This window comes from Sorex fumeus, unplaced genomic scaffold (genome assembly GCF_029834395.1).
Source record: "Sorex fumeus unplaced genomic scaffold, SorFum_2.1 ptg000044l, whole genome shotgun sequence".
In the NCBI taxonomy this organism is placed as follows: Eukaryota; Metazoa; Chordata; class Mammalia; order Eulipotyphla; family Soricidae; genus Sorex; species Sorex fumeus.
The window spans coordinates 12,276,768-12,295,685 of NW_026606101.1; the positions used below are offsets into that span (position 1 = coordinate 12,276,768).

The window sequence follows — 18,918 nt, forward strand, 5'->3', positions numbered from 1 at the left end:
ACTTAAAATTGAGTGACTTGGAAACTAACAGAATTTTTGTGGTTTTTGGTTCGCACCATGCCACAATAGGCCTTACTCTGGCTCTGCACTCAGGGATTTCTCCTATGCTCAGGGACCATATGGGATGCTGAGGATCAAACCTGGGTCAACCAAGTACAAGGCAAGTGCCTTACTACATTATCTCTCTGACCCCTAATAATTTGTTATCTCTCACAGTTCTGTAATATGGGCTGACCCAGCTGGTCAGTTCTGCTCTGTGTGAATTCTCCCGTTACAGGACATCGAGATGGCTGCTTTGCTCACTGCTGCCTCATCTGGGATGGTTCGAACAACTTGGGGCTGATTAAGCTTTCCTCTTTCCTCATAGCCTTTCCACATCCTAGCTTGTTCTTCACAGGGTCATTGGCTACAAGGTACAGTAACTGGATTACATGGCACGACGGCATATCAGTTCTACCATATTTTATTTGTCACAAAGTCCAAGAGAGGAGAAATAAACTTCACTTTTTGGTGAGAGAAGCGACTCTGTGTCTCTGGACAGGTGGAGACCATCTTCTAGAAAAGCTTTGTCTTTCTGGGGTGAGAGAAGTAGTACATTAAGTAAGGTGCTTGCCTCGCTTGTGGTTGACCCAGGTTCAATCCTCAGCTCCATATATGGTTCTCCAAGCACTTCCAGGAGGGATCCCTGAATACAGAGCCAGGAGTAAGCCTTGAGCACCTCCAGGTGTGGCCCAAGAACCAAAGGGGGGAAAAAGAAAGATCTGTCTTTCAGCTGGGAAAGAATACCCTCACTAAAGACCTCCATCTATATCTCATTGGTCAGAACTTGGTTTCATGATCAACCCTAACAGCATGAGAGTCTGGAAATTCAAGTATTTTGCTCTCTAGCTCTAGCACTAGAGGAAGACAAAGGAGAGAAGGGTTGGGATAAATGTTGTAAGAACCATCCTCCAGTTTCTACTCCTTCTCACCAATTATGGAAAAGTCAACATGGTATGCACCTTTTTTGTTTGTTTTTATTTGTTTTTGTTTTGGGTTTACACCAGGAGGTGTTCAGGGCTTACTCCTTAAGGGATGACTCCTGGCAGGGCTCAGAGTGCCAGAAGAGGTTCTGGGGAATCAAACCAGGGTTGGCCTTGTGCTAGGCAAGCATCTTACCTACTGTACTATCTCTTTAGCCCCTCAAATATGAATACACACACACACACACACACACACACACACATATATATATATATATAGGATTTTTGGGTCACACCCATCAATGCTCGAGGGCTACTCCTGGCTCTGCACTCAGGAATTCTTCTGGTGGACTAGGGGGACCATACAGAGTGCCAGGGATTGAGCCTAGGACAGCCACAAGCAAACGCCCTACCTGCTGTACTATCACTCTGGCTCCCTCAAATGTGAATATTTAAAGCCCCATAAAACAGGCACCCAAGAGAGAGTTCAGGAGGCTGGGGTGTGTGCATTGCATGTTTCTGGACTGGATTCCATCCCTGGAACCCCATAGTTCTTCCAGGCACCACTAGAAATGACCCCTTGATCTGTAGCACCATTTAGTAGAAACTAGACTCAGAGCATTACTGGTTTAATTACTGGCCTAAAAAAAAAAAGAAGTAATAAAGCCCCACAAAATATTAAAAATTTCCCTCTTGTCACTCTTGGTATTTCTTTAACAACTCTTCTCCACATTTGTCCATATTGCTTTTTTTCCCTTCCAAGTTCCTAATCCATTCCTCGTGTGTGTGTGGCGGGGAGGGCTATACTTGGCAGGGTTTGGGACTACTCGTGTGTGTGTGTGTGTGTGTGAGTGTGTGTGTGGCGGGGAGGGCTATACTTGGCAGGGTTTGGGACTACTCCCAGCTTAGTTCTCATGGGCTACTGCCAACAGTGCTTGGAAGACCATATGGTGCCAAGGCTCAATCCCAGGCCTTCAGCATGAAAGCAGGTGCTCAGCCCATTGACTTATTTAGTTCTCTTTCTGGCCTCTCCTCATTATTTTTTTAAATGTAGATCAATTTGGTCCATCAATTCTCTTCAGTTTATATGTTTCCCCTACGCCCCCCCCTTAATCAGTGCTTGCTTTCTGTGCCATAAAATAGAAATTTGGGTGCTGGTTTAGCAAGAGAATTTTTTCCTTAGAATCTGGAGAAAAGAACAAGATCATGAGTTCTTCTACACTGGTAGCTTTAGCCCCTATCACAGGTTTGAGTGTGTGTTTATCTGTGTGTTTGTGTATGTCATTGTCCCCTGTCCCTAGACCTCATATGGCTCCAGTCCTGCAGCTGGGGCCCAGCAGTGAGCATGGCGCCCGGGTCTCTCACAGGCGTCTTTGGCGGTGTTTCCTGGTTACGGTAGATGGGGTTTCCTGGGCCAGCTTTCAGGGCTGCACAGCAGGAGCCCAGTGGAGAGGCTCCTCCCTCCCAACCCCCATCTGTACCTGCAGGTACCTGGAGATCTGTTCCGCAGATGGCCAGCACACCCTCTTCCTGAGGGCCAAGGATGAGGCGAGTGCGAAGTCATGGGCAGCTGCTATCCAAGCCCAGGTCAACACTCTTATGCCGTGGGTCAAGGATGAGCTGCAGGCACTGCTGGTGGCCACCAGCACAGCAGGGAACCAGGCCATCAAGCAGATTGGCTGGCTGACAGAGCAGGTACCTGCTGGGTCGGGGTCCCGTCCCTTGCTCCCTCTCCTGCCCCCCATCCATCCCCATTGCTCCTCACCATGTCCCCCCAGCCCTCCGCTCCTCCATTCACCCTCACCCCTTCTCTTTGGGTCTTGTCCTCAACAGCTGCCCAACGGAGGCACAGCCCCCACCCTGGCCCTGCTGACGGATAAGGAGCTGCTCCTGTACTGCTGTCTCCCCCAGACCCGGGAGGCCCTGAGCCAGCCCGCCCGCAGCGCACCACTCATCACCACCAGGTATCAGCAGGTGGGGGTACTTGTCTCACCCACACCTTGGGCGTGGTAGCAGGTCATGCTTGAAAAGCTGGGGAATTCCAGCCCCTTTCATCCAGGAGTCATTTCCCCCCGGAGACCAAAGGAAGTCTTCAACCTATTGGAGCTTCTGTTTCCTCAACTGTAAAATGGGGCTTTGGGATAGAAGGAAGTGAGGCCCACTCATCTTGCATTCATTGCCACCCACTCTGCTCAACATTATGTTGCATAGTTTAGGGGACACGGAGCCACCCCCAACAGTCTCCCCACAGGAGCACCTGGACGGTGTGTGTGGGGGGTGGGAGACACTGACCTGGGGACAGCCTTTACAGCCCAGAGGAAGGAGCTGATGAGCTCTGCTGGGCCTGGTTGGGGGGAGGCTTATTGAAGCTGGTCTTTACTGGATGAGTAGGAGTCTTTTGGTTTTGGCTTTGGGGCCACACCCAGTGGGACTCAGGGCTTATTCCTGGCTCTGAGCTCAGGGATTACTCCTGGTGGTGCTGGGGGACAACATGGAGTACCGGGGTCCAAACCTGGGTCAGCCATGTGCAAAGAAAGCATCCTGTCCACTGTTACTATTACTCTCTCTCTCTCTCTCGTGAGTAGAAGTCTTGATTGTGGGATGGGAGAGATTTTCACACAGAACAGCATCAAAGGTGCAGAGGTCTGAGGACCAGGAGCATGATGGGGGCTGATCATGTACAACCCAGCGAGCAGAATCTGCAGGAAGCGGAGAGGAGGGAGCAGGGAGTTGGCAGGGGTCTGACCTGGTTGAGCCACTTTTGCCCAGTTCAAGAACCCGAGCTCCATCTTAAGCCATTTGGAGGGATGGCAGGGTTTTAGCTTTGTGAGAGAGGTTGATTCAGGTAGCATTTTTAAAAAAAGAGTCCCCAGGGCTGCCACATGGAAAATGCCACGTGGCGGGGGCAGGATGGAATCTGGGAGGCTGCCAGTGATGTGCAGGGGATCTGAGGAAGGTGGGTGGAGGCAGCAGATGGAGAAGAAAGGCCACATTTGCATGGGGAGGCACATGGGTGGTAAAATGCAGCCGGCTTCGTGTGGGCCAGATGGGGAGGGTGAGGGAGGTGTCCAGGATGAGTGGGTCTCGGGGAGGCTTGGCACAGGGTCTGGGCAAGCAGTGGGACCGGGGAACGACATGCAAAGGGAGGAGTCGAGAGCAAGATGCTGAGCTGAGTCTAAACAGTGTGGGTGGATGGGGAGGTCTAGGAGGGGAATCTTGGTACCAAGGGCCTCCTGGAGGTCAGGACTGGGAAATGGGAGGCTAAGCAGCAGCTTCTGGGGCAACTAAGTCAGCTAGAGAGCAGGAAGAGAGGAAGCAAAGGTGGCTGCCGATGGAACTCTGTGGTCTGCTGCCCAAGGAGGGACCGTGAGCTGCCTAAGGCTGAGGGTCTGAGGCCTTGTCTCCTACAACTCTGGCTTAAACACTGGCCCTTGGGAGTAATAAGTCACGGATTGGATCGTGAGTCATGGCTCGCCCACTAAGTAATGGATGAATTGATTCAGATGCTTATTGAGCATCTGCTGTATGCTAGATGTCGTTTTAGTTGCTTAAAAGAGTAAACAAATTAGACAAGAAGTTGTACGAAAGCCTGGGTGATACTCTAGAGAGAAAGGGACATTGGAAACCAACTGCTGCCAGGAACAAGTCTGCTTCTGGTCATTGTGGTGTGGGTTCAGGCAGGGAGGCGAGAGGGTACTACTCCAAGCTGGTGCCACTTGGGGGGAGGTCTGAAGGAGGAGAGGGAGCAGAGCAGCGCAGGGTTGAGTGTGCTTGGAGTTTGAAGATGCCAGCATGGTAGGAGCCGTGGAGAGGTGGGGGAGAGAGACAGAGGGTGGGCGTCTGAGTGCCCATCTAAGGCCCCACCACAGGGCTAGGTGGCAACAGAGTCCCAGACTCCTGTTCTGTCCAGCTCCTTGGCCCAGAGTCCTCTCCTGGCTGACTGATGCCTAATGTCAGACCCTCGGCTCCTGTTCCCCCAGGCTGGTACACTCAGGCCCCTCCAAGGGCTCGGTGCCCTATGACGCAGAGCTCTCCTTTGCCCTACGCACGGGCACGCGCCATGGCGTGGACACCCACCTGTTCAGCGTGGAGTCTCCGCAGGAGCTGGCTGCATGGACCCGTCAACTGGTGGATGGCTGTCACCGGGCTGCCGAGGGTGTGCAGGAAGTGTCCACAGGTGAGCTGGGTGGAACTGGGGGTGCCTCTCAGGTAACGGCTCTCAGTCCCCTTCAAGAGGCTTCCTTTTTTAGAGTGTTAGAAGAAGGGGTAAAACGTGGGTATTGGGGAGATCTAGTTTTATCTTTGGGCCACATATGGCAGTGCTCAGGGCTTGCTCCTGGCTCTATGCTCTCTCCTGATGGTGCTTGGGGCTCCATGTTGGGTGCCAGGGATTGAACCTGGGTGAGAGCATGCATGGCCAGCCCCCTACCTGCTGTACCATCTCTCTGCCCCAGAACCTCTGTTCCCATTGCCCTCGGGGTGAGAGTCTTCTCTGGTTTTCTTGCTTGACTTTGAGACTCTCCTGGTGAGGATGTGAGAATAAGCACCTGGACTGGGCTTGGCTGATCAAATATAGAACAGCTTAATTTAAACATGTAATTTAAATTGTTTGCTTTTGTTTTGGGGCCACACCCAGTGGTGTTCAGGGCTTATTCCTGGCTCTTCACTCGGGAATCATTCCTGGAAGGCTCAGGGGACCTTAGGGATCAAATCAGGGTTAGATGCGTGCAAAACAAGCATCCTCCCTGATGTACTGTTAACGCCAACCTCCTAATTTGAGCTCTAGAGAAAGCTTTGTTTTAGTCTAAGTAGGTCCCAATGATCCATGTGCATCTGGGATTTTCATTTAGCTGGGCAGCTACAGGTCTCTGAGGTTGCCTGGGGCCATGCTTGATGACCTACTTGTTAACCCTTCTGTGGAGGATGGCAGAGGTTAAGCAGCTCCCTTTTTTTCCTTGGGTTTCTAGAAGCAGTGCCAGCAGCGGGCCTTCTGGGGGCCTGTCTGTCTGTGTTTTGTGGGTGGGGGTGTGAGTCTCTGCAGGGTGGGTGGCTGTGGTGTGGCTGTGAGTCTCCCGTTGCTGCGGGCACTCAGGCTCCACTTTGGGAGCTGCTGGTGGGGGTTGGAGCGGTGCAGTCTCAGAGGTGCTGGCTGTGCCCAGGCCCACTCCCCTGTCCTCCCACCTCCACAGCCTGTACGTGGAACGGCCGGCCTTGCAGCCTCTCTGTGCACATCGATAAGGGCTTCACGCTGTGGGCTGCTGAGCCAGGCGCCACTCGAGCAGTGCTGCTCCGCCAGCCGTTTGAGAAACTGCAGATGTCCTCAGACGACGGAGCCAGCCTCCTTTTCCTGGACTTTGGGGGCACTGAAGGAGAGATTGTGAGTGGAGGCGTGGAGTGGGGAGTAGGGGGGAGTATTCTTCAGGATATCAGGTGAGTGGAGCTCCTGACCCTTCTCTCCATCTACCCTGCAGCAGTTGGACCTGCATTCATGCCCCAAAACCATGGTCTTCATCATACACTCCTTCCTCTCTGCCAAAGTCACCCGCCTGGGGCTTTTGGCCTAGGACGTCGCAGGATGCCCAGCCCCGAAGAGCACCTGGCCTGACCTGGCCCTCCGTGGACTGCCTGCTCACCACTGGACTGACGGAAGGGAAAAGGAAGGAACAAGGGTGCAGAGACCCAGCCCTGGGGGTGGGTCGTCTTGGAGGTGCAGGGGTGGAGACCCAGGACAGAGTTAATCCTACCTGTGATGGGGGAGGTTTCCTACCCCCTTCCCCTCTCCCCACCAGTGCCTTTTGCAGAGTGATATTTTGTGTACACAGAAGCCATTCCGAGCCTGGAAACTGCTCCTGTAGAGATCCTGAGCCCAGCCAACAACTGCTGGGCCTCCTCGAGGCCCCCAAGCCATTCCCAGGGGCCCCACCTGAAGCTGGAGCTCCCTGGGATGCAAGGCAAGAGAAAAAGGAGCCTTTCAGCTCTTTTCTCCCCTCAGCTCCACCACTGTGGGGGCATCTGGTTTTACTCTTTGTCCTTTCTCTTCATTATCTTGGATGAATAAACAGCCTGTAAGCATGCAGGCAGCCTGGTCCCGTGTCTGTGCGTCGTACCTCAGCCCTGGGATCCAACCGTGTCTCAGTTTTATCCCAAGATGAACCAGACTCAGGACCGGGTCCTCTTGTCCCATTGAAGAGCAGACTTTTTGGGTCTGGAGCAATAGCACAGTGGGTAGGGCGTTTGCCTTGCACACGGCTGACCCAGGTTCGATTCCCAGCATCCCATATGGTCCTCTGAGCACTGCCAGGAGTAATTCCTGAGTGCAGAGCCAGGAGTAACTCCTGTGCATCGCCAGGTTTGACCCAAAAAGTAAAAAAAAAAAAAGGCTTTTGACCACATGTTCCCCCCACTCCCAAAGAGTATACCAATTATTCATTACTATGTGATAATTCACCCCATCCACCCCAAAATTTAACATCTGAAAGTGAGCCTCTGTTATCTCTTTAATTCTGTGGATCGGGCATTTGAGGGAACTTAACATGGGTTGTTCTTTCCTCTTTTTAATTTTTTTTAAGTGAAGTTATAGCCAAGATGTTGGCTGGGTGTGTACCCTCTGAGGGCGTGAGTGGGGCTGGGTATCCGTGTGCAGTATTGCTCACTCACTTGGCTGTGGGCAGGAAGCCGCAGCTCTTCACCACCTGGGCCTGCACATAGAGCTTGCTCGTGACAAGGAGCAAGCCAAGAGGGTTCCACAGGCCTTTGATGACCTTGTCTTGGATGTCATAGGCTGTCACTGCTGCTTTGTTCTCTTCATCAGAAGTGAGGCTCTGCATTGAGCACACACTTGAGGGGAGGGGGGCGAGGTTGCACCCTCTGAAGAAATATCAGGGAATTGGTGGACCACCATAGGTCGCTGTGGGCCCCATTCCTGCTGAAGTGAGGACACTGGGAGTGTGCTTCGTGGAAAATGTCTTTGGAAGCTGTAATGTGATGGTTAGATGTGAGTTTGCCTTGTTTAGATCTGCTTTGCTTCCATGAACAGAACAACCAGTGACGCCAGTAACAGTAGCTGACATTCAGAGAGAGTTTATTGTCTTCTGACACTGTGCACCCATTTCCTCATGGATCCTCACCACTTCTAAACCTGCGTGCTGGGTGCGCTGATCTGTATTTCATAGGGAAGGGGACTGGGACTCTGAGGGGGTGGGGAGAATGACTGCCCAAGTGACAAGACCTCTGAAATGTCTGAGCTTGGATTCAAACCAGGTCTTTCTACTTTCTGGCCTTGCACTGTCTGTTAGAAATAGAATGAGAGATGCACACGTGATTAAAATTTCCTAGAATTCACAGAAAAAAGTAGAAATAATTTTAATAATATATTTTATTTAATCCACTATATCCCAAATAATATTACTTGTATTACATAACAGTAGAAATACTTATTCATGAAACATTTTACATTATTTTTATGCCATGCCTCTGAATTCTGGGATGTATTTTTATATCTTTAGCACATTTTGAGCCAGGGATGTGGCTCAGCAGCAAAGTGCATGCCTTGCACGCAGTGAGACCTGGGTTCAATCCCCAGCACTGGAAAAAACAAAAAGTAAGCACATCTATAGTATATGTCTATTCAGGTGCCAAATTTTCACTGGAAAGTCACTTGTACTTAGACTTCATAAAATTTGCAGTTACAAACAAATGGATTCATTTAGTGGTGAAATTCATGTACAATATACAGACATTAGTTTATAATGATGCATACCTAAGACTTAAGTAATGTTATCAATCAATGTTACTTTAATAAAAAATTATTCAAAATGTGTGATAAACGTATCTTTTAAGTTAAAAAAAGAGATTCAGATACCCAATTTTTTGCAAATGTACTGGTTTTTCAATATTATGGTTAATTAAATTTAAATAAAATTTAGGTGACAGAGAATTCAAGAGGTAAGACACTCTGTTCAGTAGCAGGGATTGAACTTGGGGTTTCCAAAGCCAAGCATGTGCTTACACCCAGTGATGCTCAGGGGTTACTCCTTGTTGTACACTCAGGAATTACTCCTGGTTGTCTCAGGGGACCATATTGGATGCCAGGGATTGAACTCGGATTGGTGGTGTGCAAGGCAAATGCCCTACCCACTCTGGTCCCAGCTCCTGCTTTTTGAGCTATCTCCTTGGATACAAACTTTTGTTTGTAGAGTCCATATTTTTCTGACATTCTGATTTTTTTTTTACTTTTACAACACTGTACTATTTTTTACTCTTATACCCCATCAGTTTTTTTACTCTTATACTGCTGTGCTATGTTTTACTCTTATAGCCCACCAAAGTTCTACCACATTTTAGGTTACCTGAAAAGTCACAGTGTAAAACAAGAACCCTAATAATACTCCTCTGGGCCTGATGTGATGGCACCACAAAAATGCTAATGTAGAGGAGTGGGAGGGACTAAAAGGCTCCTCAGGGCCTTGACTGATCTCAGCTCTCACTATTTTCTTTTTTGTGCTTTTTGGGTCACACCCAGCGATGCACAGGGGTTACTCCTGGCTCTGCACTCAGGAATCACCCCTGGCAGTGCTCAAGGGACCATATGGGACACTAGGAATCGAACCCGGGTTGGTCCCGTGCAAGGCAAATGCCCCACCCTCTGTGCTATTGCTCCAGCCCCCTCAGCTCTCACTTATCCGTGTGCCAGATCGACATTCCGGGGCACCTGTTAGGGGCATCTTGGGAAGCTTCTCTCCTAGCAGCCAGCCTCAGTCTGGCTGAGGAGGTGTTCGGATGAGTCCAGCTCATGGTCTTCATGACACTTCTGACCTTTGAGTCTTCCAATCTGAGCTCAGAAATTCTGCCCTTCTACCTCCCCTCACATCTCTCTATCCACACAGAATCTGCCAATATAATAAAAAGTTGTTCCTTATGACTTGTGGAAAAAAATGAAAGAAAAAGAACCATAGTACAATTCTTTGCTTAGTTTCTGTTTGGGAACCATAGCTGGAGATGCTCAGGGGTTACTTCTGGCTCCGCACTCAGAAATTATGCCTGGCGGTGCTCGAGGACCATATGGGATGCTGGGGTTCAAACCAGGGTTGGTCACATGTAAGGCAAATGCCATGCCTGCTGTAGTACTGCTCCAGTCCAAGAACCATAATATAATTCTTTGCTTTTTTTTTTAGCCATACTTGACAGTGCTCAGAGGTTACTCCTAGCTCTGTGCTCAGGAATCATACCTGGTGGACTATATGGGGGACTATATGGGATGCCAGAGATTGAAGCTGGGTCAGTTGCTTACAAGAAAGTGCCCTACCTATTATATACTACCTCTACAACCCCAATAGTACATTTATTTGCCTGTGTGTGCCTTTGTATGTGTGAGTTTATGTGTTTATTTGTATTTGCAGCATCACAGGTCAAACTTAGAGCTTCATACATGTGAGACATGCATTGTTCCCAGGAGCTGTATTACCAGCTCTGTTTTCCTTCTTTCTTTCTTTCTTTCTTTCTTTCTTTCTTTCTTTCCTTCCTTCCTTCCTTCCTTCCTTCCTTCCTTCCTTCTTTCTTTCTTTCTTTCTTTCTTTCTTTCTTTCTTTCTTTCTTTCTTATGCTACACTAGGTTTAAACAGAGGACCATATGGGGTTGCTGGATATTGAATACAGGTTGGCTACATGTAAGGCAAGTTCTATTCATTGTACTATGCTCCAGTTCCTAGACATATATATATATATATATATATATATTTTTTTTATGTATTTTCTTTTTGGGTCACACCCAGTGATGCTCAGGGGTTACTCCTGGCTCCGCGCTGAGGAATTACTCCGGGTGGTGCTTGGGGGACCATACGGGATGCTGGGGATTGAACCCAGGTCGGCTGCATGAAAGGCAAAGGCCCTACCCACTGTACTATCGCATCAGCCCCCAGCCCTATATTTTTGATTGGACTAATATCCAGTGATCTTCTAAGGAGACAGAGTAAACTTCATTGCATTAAGTCTCAAACTCCTAGCATTCAGAAGGATTATTGCCACTGTTTTCCAAGGCTTTGATATCATTCTGTGAACAATTGCTCCAGACTCTGAAATATTCTCCCCATGTATCTCCTCGCCTTTCCCTCTCCAGTGCATGTGTTCTCCACATGAGTCACTATGGAGGCAAAGAAATGAAGAAATACCCTATATTCTCACTCATAGGGAGTACATAAACAAAGTCTTACACTCCGACCACAGAATTGAGATTACTATGGGGGGGTGGGACACTTTGGTGACAGGCATGATGTAGTAACACTGGACACCACATAAGCATTCACTCTTGTACAACACTTTAACTTTAGGGGCTGGAGAGCTAGTACAGTGGATAAGGCACTTACTTGCCTTGCATGTGGATGATTCTGGTTCAATCCCTAGCACTGCGTATAGTCTCCTGAGTCCTGCCAGGAGTGATCCCTGAACCTTGTTGGGCGTGGCCTTCAAAAACAACAGCCATTAACAAATATAACAGCGTGCCTCCCACCCTCCAACCCCAAATGGGCCAAAAACAACCTTGTAGACATCTAATAGGGTTAAAGAGATCAATTGAGGTAGGATCATCAGGCTATTCTTGCTTTCCTGATTTTGGGGGCTGATGTTGGCATCTTGAGACTGAAAGTTTTCTTCAAAACCACAGGTCTTGGGGCTGGAGCAATAGCATAGTGGGTAGGGCGTTGGCCTTGCATGCGGCCGACCTGGGCTCAATCCCCGGCATCCCATATGGTCCCCCAAGCACCGCCAGGAGTAATTCGTGAGTGCAGAGCCAGGAATAACCCTTGAGCATCGCTGGGTGTGACCTAAAAAGCAAAAAAAAAAAAAAATAAATAAAAATAAAAAACAAAACCACAGGTCTCCGCACAGCATGACAGAAAGGCTGAGGGATTAAAACAGTAGAAGCATTCTACCAGAATGACTGCTAGCATACAACTAACCAAATTCCCTCTCCCTTAGGGGAAGTAATTCTGAGGCATTATACACTGTTTACCAGAAGACTCCACCAGAACTAAGATCCATGTGACACCCAGGGTAACTGGTTCGACAGCACGTTCTTGATGGGCTCCCTCCCCTCTGCCTCATTCCCCCACTCCCTGTGGTTTTCCTGACATCATCTACTGCACTCAGATCCTTGTTGCAGGGTCAGCTTCCTGGCAACACAAACCAAAACACAAAGCGATCATTTATTCATTCAACACATGTTTATTAAGCCCTTCTATGAGTCAGACTCTATGCTAGACCTTGGGGATATTTCAGAAAAGACAGACTAGCCCAGCTCTCAGAGAACAAGAGAACAAATAATGCTAACATTTTGAATCATGACAGTATAGGAAGGATGTGCCATTTATTAGTCATGGTCAGAGAGGGCCTCATTGAACTGTAATTTAATTTATTATTTTTAATATATTTTTTAAATTTTACATTTATTTTTTGGTGCAGTGTAGGGATGGAACCCAGGGCTACACACATATGTAGTAATTGTTCTACTTCTGAGGTCCACTGTTGGCCCATACATATATGTGTATTTATATGAAATACATATACATATATATATTTTGCTTTTTGGGTCACACCCGGTGATGCACAGGGGTGACTTCTGGCTCTGCACTCAGGAATTACCCCTGGTGTTGCTCAGGGGATGCTGGGAATCGAACCCGGGTTGGCCACGTGCCAGGCAAATGCCCTATCCTCTGTGCTATTGCTCCAGCTCCCACATATATATTTTAAATGAAGAATTGATATTTAAGCTGTGACAAAAAGGCTGAGAAGGAACTCTCCAAGAAAGAATTTGTGGGTGAACTTTCCAGAAAGAGAATAGTAAGCATGAAGGCTCTGAGATAAACAGGGGCTTAGGGTCTTGAAGGAGCAAAATAAAATTATGTAGTTGAAGTGGGGTTCAGTTAGAGAGACCATGCTAAGAGAAGTAAGCAGTAAAAAAAGTATGTGGGAGAACTAAAAATAATTAGAAATCAGATCATGCAGGCCCTAGGGCACAGTAGAAAATCTGGATTTTAGTGTTAAGGCAATGTCCAACCATTGGAGTTCTCAGCAGAGGAATGATGTGGTCCGGGTTAACAAAACAAAGAAAATTAAGATACACTCTCTTAGACTCTGTGAGAAATGGTTTATACAGAGCCACAGGTTTGCAGAAATTTCCTGCCTATTGCAGAAAATTTTACTGCCACTGGAGAGATGGTGTAGGAGTTAAGATGCTTACAGCGTAGGAGTTAAGATGCTTGCACACAGCTAACTTTACTTCAATCCCCAGTACCACATATGGTCCCAAGCACTGCTGGGAGTTACCCCTGAACACAGAGTCAGGAGGAAGCTGTGATCATTGTTGGATGTGGTCCAGAAAAAAAAGGTTATTGCCACATAACATATGATATTCCTGGATCATGTTGCAGCATTACTGTAAATATTGATATGGAAAGAAATAATTTTTGTTACAATTTAACAATTTCCTATCTTACTGGAATGAGAAGTATTTCTCCTGTTGTCACTGGTCAGCATGCATAAAAGATTGAAAGCCACTGCTCTGGGGTTCAGGGGCAAGGGCAGAAGCAGGAACAGTCAGCAAGCAGGTGATTGCCATTATTTATTTTGCCGTGCTGGGATCAAACTCTAGGTCTCATGCATTCTAGCATATGAGTTATCTTTGAATCACATCCCCAGACTGCAGTCATTTTTTTATGCTAATGATGACATCTGTAGTACAAAAACAGCAGAACCCGAAGTTGACAGATTTGCAACATTTTGGAGTTTGAACTGACAGTCTTGGATGACAGATTGAATATGGAGATTGAGATAGGAAACAAAAATGATTTGTAGGTTTCTCCTGTGCAACTGGGAGGATGCTTGGACCTTATATAGGGATGGGCCAGAGTGGGCAGAACAGATTTTGTGAGATGATGATGATGATGATGATGTGTGTGTGTGTGTGTGTGTGTGAATTAAGAGAGCTAACCATAATGCCCCAAAGTAGAGAGAGAGTATGGGGAATATTGTCTGCCATGGAGGCAGAGGGAGGGTGGGAAAGGAGGGGTATACTGGGGATATTGGTGGTGGGGAATGTGCACTGGTGGAGGGATGGGTGTTTGATCATTGTGTGATTGTAACCCAAACATGAAAGCTTGTAACTGTCTTGTGGTGATTCAACAAAATTTAAAAAAAAAGAAAATTAAGAAATCTGTAGAAGTTAAAAGTGGTGATTAGACACCCAAAGAAAGTTGCAGCATAAGATATGCATTGAAAGTCTTTAACTGATAGAACCAGGCAATGGAATGGAAATATAATGTGAACCACCTATGTGATAAAATTTTTTTCAGTAGCCATAGTCCTTGCCGGGGCCCCTGGAGGGGAGTGGGTTGAGTTTCCCTCCCCGCCCCAACCAGGGCTCCGGCAGCCGAAGACCTCCAGAACCAGCCACCACCATGCTGAGACCACTCTCCGCATGCATGAAGGTACCGGCAGAGGAACAAAGGCATGCGGGTCCCGGGGCTGAGATCTCCAAGCCTGCTCGGATTAGGGCTGAGCATCCTCCACCCAGATCCTCCATCTTCCAATAGGCAGGGGTCACACCCACCAACTGGCCCCCTGGCGCCGTGTAATCCCATCAGTGGCCAAGACCCAGAGACTATAAAAACGCGCACATTTGTGGCTGCGCGACATCTTATTATCTCATTCTTACTTTGGACAAAATGGCAGGCTACCAAATGTAACCTGCCCACACGTCAGAGTCTGGCAAACTCCCCGTGGTGTACCCAATATGCCAAATACCAGTAATAATGATGGGTCTCATTCTCCTAACCCTGAAAGAGCCTTTAATATGGCACTTTTAAAAAATCTCAGGGCTAGGATGAAGGAGACGTTACTGGGGCCTGCTCGAGGCAATCGATGAACAACAGGATGGTCATGATCGTGATCGTGATCAGTAGCCATATCAGAAAAAGCATAAAGAATGGACCACAGAGATAGTGTAGGGGTAAGCCACCTGCTTTCTGTGCAGCCAACCTGGGCTCAATCCCCCAGCGTCACATATGGTCCCCTTTTCACTGCCAGAATGATCCCTATGTTAGAGCAGGAGTAAGTCCTGAGCACAGCTAGCTGGTTGAAATCTCTCACACACATCCACCCAAGTAAAAAGACATAAAATCGCTGAATCATATGGAAGTTCTGTTTTTGCATTTTTGAGAAATCTCCATTCTATTTTCCAAAGAGGCTGAAGCAGACAACATTCTCAGCATGATAGTTACCCCATGCACAAAAATATTCATTCAAAAATATATATGCACACCTATGTTCATCATAGTGCTTAATACACTCACCAGGATATGGAAACAAATCAAATGTATAATAATGGATGAATAAAGAAGTTGTGATATATAAACACAATGGAACACTATGCACTCATAATAAAAGATGAAGTAATCAGTTTGCTGCAACTTACTTATAAAAAGAAACAGGTGAAATTAATTTTTGCAATATTGGGATATAATCCAGGACCTCACATATGCAAGTCAGGCATTCTATCACTAAGCCAGACCCCATCTCCTGTAAATAGTGCTTATTTAACAGCATATAACCAGTATAGTTTTTTACTTTCCTTTTTATTTTTAAATATTTATTTTAGGTTTTTTTTCCATTCCAGGCAGTGCTCAGGGCTTACACCTAGGTCTGCTTTCAGGGCTCACTCTGGTGGGGTTCAGGAGATCACATGAAGTGTTGAAGAGCGAACCCTGGTCAACTGTATTCAAAACAAGTATCTTACCTGTTGAACTGTGTCTCTGTTCCCATCTTTCATTTTTATTTGAAGTCGGGATCAAACTCAGGGCTTCAAGTACCTAAGGTACAATATGGTCTCCCACTGAGCTACATCCTCTCCGAAGCCAGCCTGAATTTCGGGTGAGATATACTGCCTTTACCCCGGATGGCGCAGGTGCAATCTCCCTGCCTTCTCCAGATGAAATTCCGGTGACCAAGAGATTCCACAAGCAAGGCCCAGGTATTCAGGTTCCAGGACTGAATCTATAGGTCGCATGGTGGCACAGGACCTGGGCTGTCCCTCTGTGGGTCCCTGCCCACCCAGCTGGCTGTCACGCCAACAATTCGCCTCCAGGTGCATCTTAGCGCACCAACAGTCCTGGCCCAGAGACTTCAATTGAATCCCGAAATGGATTATTGCTATACAGAGATGTCTCTGGAATCCAACCATTTACAATCTAGAAATTTACATTTATAATCGGAGCTTCGCAAGCTCTCCTGATATTCAAAATGAGCAATGGAAAATAAATTATCTAGCGTCTGCCCCTGGCAGGCAGGCTTGAATGGTGGTGGGAAAATTCGAGTAAAACATAATGCCCAAAATATTAGAGAGAGAATTGGGGAATTTGTCTGCCATAGAGGCAAGGTGAGAACTGGGATGTGTGTGTGTGTGTGTGTGTGTGTGCGTGTGCGTGTGTGTGGTGGGGGTGTTGGATACTGGGGACATTGGTGGTAGAAAATGTTCACTGGTGTAGGGATGGGTGCTCCATCATTATATGGCTCAATCTCAAACATGAAAGCTTTGTAACTCTGTCCCACGGATCACGATCACGACCATCCTGTTGTTTGTCGATTGCCTTGAGCAGGACTGCAGAGCCAGGAGTAACCCCTGTGCACGGCCAGGTGTGAACCAAAAAACAAACAAAAAAAAATTTAAAAAAAAATACTGCCTTTTCTTCCCATACCCGGCGTGCATTTTCCGTGTGCAGCACCTTCCACTCGCACTCCAGCTCTCAGCCGACTTTGGGGAGCTGCCATAGATAGAGGTTCTCTGCAGCTGTGGACGTTTCTTTCCCCTCCCACCACCCCCATCCCGGAACCCGAACCCAGCCGGACCCTTCGGGGAGAGCACTTCCGTCCACCCGGCCCCTTTGGGGGAGGAACACCCGGACCGAAGTCCCAGCGGACCGGAAGTCGTATGCCCGGGCGCGCGGACTGGGCCGTCCGGGTGAGTCGGGACGGAATCCGTTCGGGTCGGGGGCGACGCTGTGGCGCCGGCTGGCTCTGGCGGGGAGCCTCGCGCAGTGTCTGGACACGGGGGCGCGGCTGCGGGGTCTTCCCGCTGGGGCCTTGGGGCCACCCGTCGAACCCGCCAGCCCGGCAAGACCTCGGGGGTCGCGCGGTTCTGACTGTCGCGGCGACGCTGGCAGCTTCCTGGTATTCGGCTCCCCACGAATCTCGGAGCCCTCAGCGAGCGCCTCCGTTTATTAAAGCAAATTATTATAAATTTTAATTTTATTTATGTATTTACTTTAGGCTCGGGCCGCCCTGGCCACTCGCGGGCCAGGCGTGAACTCCGGCCTGTGAGTTCTCTCCCTGGCCCTTGTTCTCATCCACTTTTTTAGTGTTTTGTGGTGTCGGGGATGGAACCCAGGGTCTCGCACGCGTGAAGCCAGCGCTCTCTGGCTGAGCTCCACCCCTGCTCCCTCTGTTATATCCTGGCTCTGTGCTCCGGGATCGCTCCCGAAGTGGCTAGGGGCATCATAGGGGGTTCCAGGGATTGAACACCGGTCTGCCGTGTGCAAGGCCTTAGCTGCCGTACTGTCTCTCTGATCTTGGCCCCTTTTATTTACTGAATGTCCCACTCTTTTTTTTTTTTTTCTTTTTGGGTCACACCCCGCGATGCACAGGGGTTACTCCTGGCTCTGCACTCAGGAGGTATTACTCCTGGCGGTGCTCTGGGGACCATATGGGATGCTGGGAATCGAACCTGGGTTGGCCGTGTGCAAGGCAAACGCCCAACCGGCTATGCTATCACTCCAGCCCTCCTCTCCCCCTCCCTCCTTTTTTAAAGTCAATTTTTTCCCCCCTGTGTTTTGGGTCACACCGCACTGCCCTCAGTATGCCAGGCTTACTCCTGGGGTATCCACATGTGGTGCTGGGATTCGAACCTCTTAGCAGCTTGCAAGGCGAACACCTTACCTGCTGTACTCTCTCTGGCCCTTTTAGTGATTAGTATCTGTCTTCATAGCATGGTTTAAGAGGGTCTCTGATAAAATTTTTATATGTGGAAATTTATGTCTGTTTGCATTAGTGCCCCTAGCATGTGTTTTCTCTAGGGGAAAATATTGAGAGAGAGAGAGGAGAGAGAAGAGAGGGAGGGAGGGAGATAAAGGATACATGGCCTTTATGGTTGATCTTATGACAGAATTGGAATGTTGGAGCCTCCCACTACTGTGTTTCCATCAGCATGCCTCTTTTGATCTGTGAGCAGAAGCTTTGTTGTTGCCCCTTGATTTGTTGCATATGTTTTGGTTAAAGTTAGTACCTCTTCATCTGTTGTTCCAATGACCAATAGTGTCTGTCCTTACTCACTTTCTTTAGTTTGAGTGCCATTTGGTCTGATACAAGTATAACTGTCCAGCTTTTTCTCCCCGAGGTGCTAGGGATCAAACCCAGATCCTCACTTGTGCAATGCAATTGCTCTATCACTAAACTGCAACCCCAGCCTCATAATTTATCCTCTTATCTGTTGCTGGGCACTTGGGTTGTTTGCAGATTTTGGCTCTTTTAAATAGCATTGCAATAAATATAATGCAAATATCTTTTTGATTTAATGTTTAAGTGTTCTTGGGGTAGATGCCAGGAGTAGGAAATCATGGGATCACAGCTCTATTCTTTTGTTGTTGTTGTTTAATAATTTATTCCTCAGTTATGATACTTTTTTTTTTTTTGCTTTTTGGGTCACACCTCAGCGATGCTCAGGGGTTATTCCTGGCTCTGCACTCAGGAATTACTCCTGGCGGTGGTTGGGGAGACCATATGGGATGCTGGGGATCGAACCCAAGTCAGCTGCGTGTAAGGCAAATGCCCTACCCGCTATGCTATCGCTCTGGCCCCTAAATTTTATTTTTATCTATACTACCAAAACATTGCATTCATTTTCTTCTGGCTATCG

The 18,918-nt window shown here is 48.1% G+C and overlaps 2 protein-coding genes across 2 annotated transcripts in view; both read left to right on the forward strand.

The window, feature by feature from the left end:
- Positions 1–7,036, forward strand: part of SNTA1 (syntrophin alpha 1) — a 30,711-nt gene extending 23,675 nt beyond the window's left edge. The window contains exons 4-8 of the mRNA XM_056121736.1: positions 2,450–2,657; positions 2,796–2,926; positions 4,943–5,139; positions 6,152–6,339; positions 6,434–7,036. Of these exons, the coding sequence (XP_055977711.1) occupies positions 2,450–2,657; positions 2,796–2,926; positions 4,943–5,139; positions 6,152–6,339; positions 6,434–6,526 (817 nt within the window). The 3' untranslated portion in view covers positions 6,527–7,036. The remainder of the gene's footprint in view (positions 1–2,449; positions 2,658–2,795; positions 2,927–4,942; positions 5,140–6,151; positions 6,340–6,433) is intronic.
- Positions 7,037–16,941: 9,905 nt separating this feature from the next.
- The window catches only part of CDK5RAP1 (CDK5 regulatory subunit associated protein 1), a 47,031-nt gene continuing 45,054 nt past the window's right edge, over positions 16,942–18,918 (forward strand). Inside the window, exon 1 of the mRNA XM_056121450.1 lies at positions 16,942–16,968. The gene's annotated coding sequence lies outside the window, so the exon portion shown is untranslated. The remainder of the gene's footprint in view (positions 16,969–18,918) is intronic.